Source organism: Rutidosis leptorrhynchoides, chromosome 7 (genome assembly GCF_046630445.1).
Source record: "Rutidosis leptorrhynchoides isolate AG116_Rl617_1_P2 chromosome 7, CSIRO_AGI_Rlap_v1, whole genome shotgun sequence".
Classification (NCBI taxonomy): Eukaryota; Viridiplantae; Streptophyta; class Magnoliopsida; order Asterales; family Asteraceae; genus Rutidosis; species Rutidosis leptorrhynchoides.
In genome coordinates this window covers 260,588,051-260,596,397 of record NC_092339.1, presented here as the reverse complement: position 1 = coordinate 260,596,397, position 8,347 = coordinate 260,588,051, and the positions used below count along the sequence as shown (strand labels likewise).

General features: G+C 34.1%; 1 protein-coding gene across 2 annotated transcripts; it reads right to left on the bottom strand.

Moving 5' to 3' along the window:
- Positions 1 to 3,355: 3,355 nt before the first annotated feature.
- LOC139857740 (MADS-box protein SVP-like) lies at positions 3,356 to 7,707 on the bottom strand. Of its 2 annotated transcripts, none has more exons than XM_071846568.1 (8): positions 6,996 to 7,707; positions 5,326 to 5,404; positions 5,069 to 5,133; positions 4,874 to 4,973; positions 4,722 to 4,763; positions 4,598 to 4,639; positions 4,338 to 4,492; positions 3,356 to 3,573 (listed from the first exon to the last, which is right to left on the bottom strand). In XM_071846568.1, the coding sequence occupies exons 1-8, from the start codon at positions 7,196 to 7,198 to the stop codon at positions 3,549 to 3,551; spliced, it is 711 nt and encodes a 236-aa protein (XP_071702669.1). In that variant the 5' UTR covers positions 7,199 to 7,707; the 3' UTR covers positions 3,356 to 3,548. The 2 variants fall into 2 exon arrangements, with proteins under 2 accessions (XP_071702669.1, XP_071702671.1); XM_071846570.1 differs by having other exon boundaries at positions 3,356 to 3,567.
- Positions 7,708 to 8,347: the final 640 nt, after the last annotated feature.

The window sequence follows — 8,347 nt, the reverse complement described above, 5'->3', positions numbered from 1 at the left end:
TACTTATATATTCAATACTAGTGTATTTCTGACTATGCCGGCTGTGTTCCTTATTCGCTTCAATTTCTGATCTAAATAGTGTAGGTTAATTGGTTAAACCTCTTGTTTATGTGCTGCCTATTGTCGTGTACGTATATACTGTTGTTAGTGAATGAGTTTTTTCGAGGCTCCTTGTATACTATACATCATAGATAATTAATATATAAATATATTTTGCTTATCAAAATGAAAACTTTTAATAAAAAATCGAACATAATTATTTACCGGTTTATTTGCCGATCGTGGATATACATGAGCATGAAAGAGTTGATAAGTGTATTTTTTTTAATCTGTAAGTCGCGGGTATCAATGGGCATAGCAAAATTTTTTACCTATTTACAGGTAAAAAAAATATTGTGGGCGGGTCGCAGGTATAAGAGGTTTGTGCCCATCGCCCGCGAGTACCATCCCCGGACTTCAATCAGAAATGGTAGGTAACTGGAGTTCGGATGGAATCGGGCTGGGTTTGGGCAATCCCTGATTCTCATATCCGAATCCGATTAAAAAAACCCATCCTAAACCCGGACCCGCCGGAGCTCTATTTACTTACTAATTAACGGGTAAATAGGTTTCTCCATGGGTATCCGGGTCCCCATTTACTTACAAACTATCGGGTAAACGGTTTTCCCACGGATACTAGAGTTTTGTTTTTGTATACGGGTAATAGAGTTTTTTTTGGGTATACGGACCAGGTAATTGGGTATGCGGGCTGAGTAATCGGGTTTGCGTGCCGTGTTATCAGGTTTACACGCCGAGTATATGAACTCGGGTCTTTTCGGGTATACAGGTTGGGTAATCAGGTTTATTTCTAAAACCATCACCGGACCCGAATCTGCGAAAAAATTAATAGCCATCCCCATACCCGGCCTGAGCCCCAATTACCCGGCCCGAACCTGGCGCAAAAATATCGGGTTTTGTGTTTTCCCATCTGGCACGAGTTTTTTTTCCATCCCTAGTATCATTGTTCTTTTCTTAGGTTGTTCAAGGTTCTTACTTCCTAGACCCTTGACACTTGCTTACCTCATGTTTTTTGTTCACTTCCATTTCCCGTTTGTTAAATCGTGGGTTCTACTTCGGCGACATTGTCTTGTGTGCCGCTGCCCTTCTCTCTGACTCTACTTTCGTTCTAGAATTCCTTCATGGTTCATGTATCTACTAGGTGGTGGTCTATTGTGGTTTTAAGGTGTTTAGACATTCGTTTGTGTGTGATTATTTTTTTTCTGATGGCGGTTTTCATGATTTCATACACATTATTTCTTCTTCATTTCTGGTGGTGATTTAGTGGCTTTTCGGCGTAGATTAGATAATTTCTTGTCAGAGTTCTGGTTGTGGTTTGCGGTGGATTCGTCTTCAGGTTTCAACCATCCTTCATTTGATTTTGAACTTTCGTTGTTTTTGAAGAATCGTCTTTTGGAGTGGTTGAAAAGTGGAGTTTTAGTTAGGTATGTCTCGCGTGTTTCGTTAGTCAATTGGTGTATTGCGATTGTTTTAATGTTTAGGTATGTCGTTAGTGTTGTGTTTATTGGTGCAAATGTTTTGTGTACGTATTTGGTTGCAACAGGGTTTTAGTTGTTTGTTCTCTTATAAATTGCACTTTCTATCCTTGATTTTTTATATTTATAATTTGACACCAAACTACTTTATAACACATTTTCTTTAGCAAAAGCATTTTCGAAATGAGAGAAACCAACATTTACGAAATTAGGGGTGACAACATAAATATAAATAAAATAATCAAAAGACTAAATTATCAAATTCGTTCATGTGTTAGTTATTTTAGTCTTTATAAAAATAGGGACTCAAACGATTAAAACTGACAAACATAAGCCCGATTTTGATAATTTTAACCCTTATATATTAATTGTGGTGGAATTGTATGTAGTTTTAGTTATAATGGATTCTAGTTTTGAGTTTAGGTTCACATTACAAACGGTCTCTCAACTTTGCCTATATTTACAGAACGACCCCTCAAGTTTATATTTTCTCAGGGGTTAAAAATATAAATATATAATTTTATTAAAATAAAAGAAACTAATTTCACCCGAATTTATAACGGGCTCTATCTTCTCGCTCGGTGCGAGTTAAATTTTTTCGAGACCACCGTTCAATTACGAAAAATCTTACGAACCCAACGGGACTAACTATACGCGAAACGGACAATTTTTAAAAAAACGCTAAACACAACGACAATCTGTATCTTCCCGCTCGCCACGAGTTAAATTTTTTCGACGGCAGCGTCAGACTCGAAATAATTTTATGAACAAAACGAAACTAACCACGTTCAAAATGGACACTTTAAAAAAAAGCTAAACACAACGACAGCCCGTATCTTTCTGCTCGCCGCGAGTTAAATTTTCCGACAACACCGTTACACTTGAAAAAATTTATTGAACAAAACAAAACTAACTACGTTCGAAACGGATACTTTTTAAAAAAACGCTTAACACAACGACATCTAAAACGGCGCTTAACACATGGGCCGTGTTCCCCTTTGTAAATACACAACGCGCTACTTTAAATATGAATACGCAGCCCGAAAGCCCCCGCCGCAAAGCACGGGCCGGTCCGGACTAGTTTAGTCTAATCAAAACTATAAACTTAACAAATAACTTGTGTTGTTTTAGACACACTAACAAAAAGTAGCACTGTGCATAACTTTTCGCAAGCAAATAATTTCGTCTTAGGTTTTCAAGTAGTACTCAACACACATCGTTCCACCAAGGTCAGATAACAGAATCTTTGGCAACAATTCAGAACAAAGCTGAATATTTTTATGTGGCGTTCTGTTTTAAATAGACTCCCGGATCGTGTTAATTTATCATTGCGTGGAGTTGACATCCCATCTATTTATTGTCCTGTTTGTTCGTTACACTTGGAAACAATGGAGCATCTATTTTATCAGTGTGAGTTTGCTTCCAGCATTTGGAGACTAATTCGTATTTGGATAGGTAACATAATGCCTATTTGTAATTCTTGGAATGATTGGAAGCTATGGTATGAAGCATATGTTGCGGACGCACAAAGTAAGAAGATAATATATTCCATCGTTTCGGCTTGTTTGTGGATGATTTGGCATTTTCGGAATGATGTTGTCTTCAATGCAAGTCGGTTAAGGAAAAGCTCTATATTTGATCAAATTCGTACGTTTTCCTATATGTGGTTAAAATATAGAGGCAAATGTAATTTATCTTGGAACATTTGGCTTTTAAAGCCTTTGTAATTCTCTTTTGTTTCCTCTTCTAGTAGCTTGCTAGAAAGGGTTTTTTTTTAATAAAATGTTGCTGTTCTAAAAAAAAAAAAAAAACAATTCAGAACATATAGATAAATCATTAATATATAATCCCCATATATTATTTGGGTCAATCAAGATATAATAAGTAGGATCACAAATGGTTACCAGCTACAATATTGTCAAAGCCATAATATTCATTAGCATTATCATCATAGCATAATGATCTTAGCTTTCATTTACATTCTTCATACTACATAAATCCTAATAGCTCCCCCATTCAGCCTCTGTAAGGTAGCCTGCACCTCAAACCAAACAGTCATTTTAGATATTTACTACACTCAAAACCATACCCATTTGACGCGTTGGTAGACTCAATCAACATTTACGACAATGTCTTGTGGTGGCTAGGGATAAGGGTTGGAAACAGTCACGGGATAACCCATACACGAGTAAAAACTCCCTTCCCCGATTAGTTGCCAAGCAACCCGGGTTCAATTCCGATAAGGGGGAGGTTTTCTCCGGGATTTTTCCGCGATTAGTTGCCAAACAACCCGGAACCCGCGATTAGTTGCCAAGCAACCCGGGTCAATCCTTGGAGTTTCCTACCTAGCGTGTGTGGGTCGCAAATGAGAGTATTCGATGTGAAAATTTGCCGTTCAAATAAAAAAACTCCCTTCCCCGGGAAGCCTGAACAGGGAAAACATTATCCGTTTACTTGTTTACACGTTTAAGGTAATTTGTAAGTCGCTACCCGATCTTATTTTCATTACAATTATTTTGTCTCGTTATGTTTGCTTTCTTCTTTTCCTCTAAGGTTTTCCCTGTTCGGGTTATTCGCGAGGGAGAGGAATCCAACCCATACTCTCTACTGTACGCAACACATCACGAATATTCCCTGCCTGTTTCCAACCCTTCCCTAGCCACCCTTAAGATTTGAACTTGAGACTTCTTGCAAGGATATCGGGCCCCAACCACTGGGCTACCTTGGGACGGTTATTTGCTTTCTTCTTTATTAATTATAAAGAAATACGAGTCATAAATGTTGAGGGCAAGAAGATATACTAACCCCAACTTGAGGGAAGTGTAGGAGCTCCCATTGTCTTGTGAAGGACCAGCAGAGTCGGAAATGTTAGTAATAGATTCAGATGACTGGTCGTATTCACCAATTACAATCTCGGTATCAGTATGAATTTGTTTCCGAGCATTAGATACCTCCATCATCTTCATTCCACGTATAATTCAAATAAAATGTTATCGAAAAATAGAGGTATAACACTATAAAGAGCAACAGAAAATAACAAAAGCTTATATAAGACACGAATATACTTCTTGTCTAAGGCGGTCATTCTCCTCCTTAAGTTGCATTCCCTGCATTATCACACCAAGCAATATGAGCATTTGATCTTTATGAGTTGCAAAATTGATAGTATAAGTAGATTGCAGTTCTTACCTTTTCTTGAAGACGATTAATCTCGTTCATTATTACCTCACCCTGAATAACATTAACATCCAATCAATTACAAACTGAAATGTAAAGACTGTTTTGTTATTTGACTAACATATAAAAGATCTAAACAATATTTCAAGCAAATTAAAATTAACCTTTTTTGCAACAACACGGCCCAATCCGGATTCAAGAGACTTTTCAAGTTGATGCAACTCATCGATACTTAGATTATGGAGCTCCTCCCCCCTCAACCTCCTGATTTTCATGGTGGATCATATCAAAATCCATAAGCATATAGATGAAGCATTATAACTAATTAAGAATATGTCAATTAATGAGATCGAACGCACCTTAATTGCAGAGTTCTCTCAGAAACTACTTTGCTTAATGTGGCGTAATTAGCGTCTTCAACTAGCTGCATAACATTATTTTCAATATTTTCACATGAACAGATAAAAATCTCTAACTGACTAAATTCAATTCATTATTGTAGTAGTTTCTATAGCAAAACTGACTGCAATAAGCTCACCCACATACAATTATTAATATAAATAACTTAAAAGTTAAATAAGAAACGATCAAAGAATGATATAAGCTTAATTATGACCTGCAGTTCAAGCGATGGTTGGTCAAGTTTCTCGAGATTTTTCGAATGCAGGCTATGTCGTTCAAGTATTTTCGTCATGCTGAAATACATTACAACAGATTAGTAAAACAAAGGACAAAATTATTGGCGGGGTACAAAGGACGACGACTAGGGACATACCCTAGCTACAATATATATTATATATGTGATAAAGTAGGCAACATAATTGTTTTAGTTTTTGATGTCAAATCATTCAGATCAATGTACTATATTTATGCATAGATAGAGTGACATGAATTCAACACTTACGAAATCCCAAAGTTACACTCCAGTTTTGACATTAAATATTCAAGCCTATCACTTCTCAAATGACTATATCTCCAAATATATCAACATAAACAAATAGCTATTTGTGAACTTTGAGGTTACGTATTTAATAACTCATCAATTTCGACTCTTTAAGGTCGCAGGTATAAACAGTTTTACAAGAAAAGGAGATTCAATTTGTGGACTTAGGAACTATGTTTCTACCAATTTCTCCATGAAACCAGTGCGTTTTAAATATAGCATATAAGAGGTGTTCGTGTGTTGGGTCACCATTAAAGGCTTTAATCGTCACCTTCATATCTAATAACTGATTGTTAGCTTGATATAAACACTGAAATAGATTTCAATTTATTAGATGTATGAATGTTATTAAAACCAAAATCACTCTATGACCCCACAAATTTGTATTGCATAATAACTACACAAGAACTATAATAGTGTAGATGATTCAGAAATTGTTTTTATCTCACTGAATTGTAAACAAAATCTGAAGTATAACAAAAATATGTAACAAACACTTTATAATTCATAAGCAGACTAACAAGAGATCTGTATTATGTTTTATAAACTCTATTTCGATCTAATTTGTGTATAAACAAAAGTCACTTAACAAAAGGTTTGTAGAAAAGGACTAGCTATCGCTGGTCACGAAGTAGAGACTTCACCAACATATATAACTAGAATCCCTCAATTCAAGTCATCTATATAAAATTTGAACAATAAAGTCTCTCAAGATGTGGTTTTTTGAGAAAATATAAATTTGATAAAGATTTTACTTCAGCCAACTCAAAAAGAAAACAAAGTTTTACCTCTTCGAGTCATGATTCGTAGTCTAACATTGACATTAATCAAGCGATGTATTAGTTCGAATTGGCATAAAAACTGCCGATTAAAACATTTTATCTGTAATACAAGCAGTGAAGAACTACCCATCAACCAAAATTGGCCTTTAAACTTCCAAGATCAAAAAAATGACTTTTCGTGAGACAATCGACTGGGTGCAGTATAGATAAAAATTTGTTAAATTACCATTCAGACCAAATGCAACAGTAACACCATTTTAAGGTTTAGAATATGTAGATAATAATAACATAGATCCACATTAGATAGCCATAACAAGGATAAACTTTCATGTTTATAAGAACTAAAAAACCATCTCACCTTACAAACTCACAAGAAAATGATAATAAAAAAGTGATTCTTTTGACAATATAAACATCCTTAGTATAAAATTAAATTCCAAGTTCAATAGTATGAGATGAGATGATAAATAATTCTAATAAAATCCTTCCATTAGAAGCTTTATACCCAAAAAGGAAACAAATCTTGAAACACCATATATCTAAAAAAAAAAAAGTTTTCACCTTGAGCTAGAATAATGAAAAAGCTTGCCAGTTGAAGAGAAGATAATAAGAGCCACATCAGCATCACAAAGTACAGAAAGCTCTTCAGCTTTCTTAAACAACCCTCTTCTTCTCTTTGAGAAAGTTACTTGTCTTGCTGTAGCATTATCAATCTTTTTAATTTGTATTTTTTCCCTAGCCATCATTAGTCTTTTGCAGCTCATAACCACTCACAAATTGAGTGTGAAATATATAATTAAATAAATTACAGAAACAAATTATAGCAAGTTTTTTCAAGAAAAGAACAGAGAATAAACCGGCATATAAATGAGGGGTCTTATTATAAATGGAATTATTTATCTTTGGTGGTAAGGAACAAAAAAAGATTGCATTATTTTTTTTGCTATTTTTAGTTGGTAAACAATTACTTAAAAAGGAAACCCTAACCAGAATCAAAGGAGACAAGAACACCCATTTACCCAATTCATTCTTTTACCCAGATCAACAACAAGAAAATGATGATGATGATTATTATTACTATTAGTTAATGGAGGTGATGAATCTTTTTTTAATAAAAATTTAAACTTATAAAAAGAAAAAACCCATGAAAATGCAGGGGAGATTTCATAGGTTGGAATAAGATTTTAAAGATTTTTGAGGTGAATGTAAATGATGATTGGTGAATTGGGGGAAAGGGGAGTGGTTTGTATTTTGGGTAAAAACTACTGTGCAATAGGCCTCTGTTGTGAGAGGGAAGACTGATTTTTTGTTTATTTTATTTTTATTAACTTTCAGTTCAAAAGAAAAAGATTCTTTTTATGGTGAAACATAAATAATGCTATGTGTCAATCAACCTTTTATTTTACCATGTCGAGTTAGGTTTATTTGAGTTAGATTTATTTATTTATTTATTCATTTATTTCAATGTGTTAAAAGAATTTGATGCAAGTTGCTGCTCAACTCTTATGATGCCCACGTTCGATGTTGGAAATTGGAATATATTTCTTAACTTCATTGTTTTTGTTAGGGAGTTGATTAGTACACCATTAGATTTTAGCCATACACCACTAAAGGTGCATTAAAACATTATACTGTACAACACTGTAATGCATATTTGGTGGTGTATGGTTAAATTTGGTGGTGTACGAATCAGCCCCCTTTTTATTATGATATCAAATTCAATAATGGATGACGAATATTTTAATATTATTACTATTTGTACAGTAAATTATTATAGTATAAATATGGAATGATGTAAACTTGTAAACTTGCACTTCTGATATATATATATATATATATATATATATATATATATATATATATATATATATATATATATATATATATATATATATATATATATATATATTTCA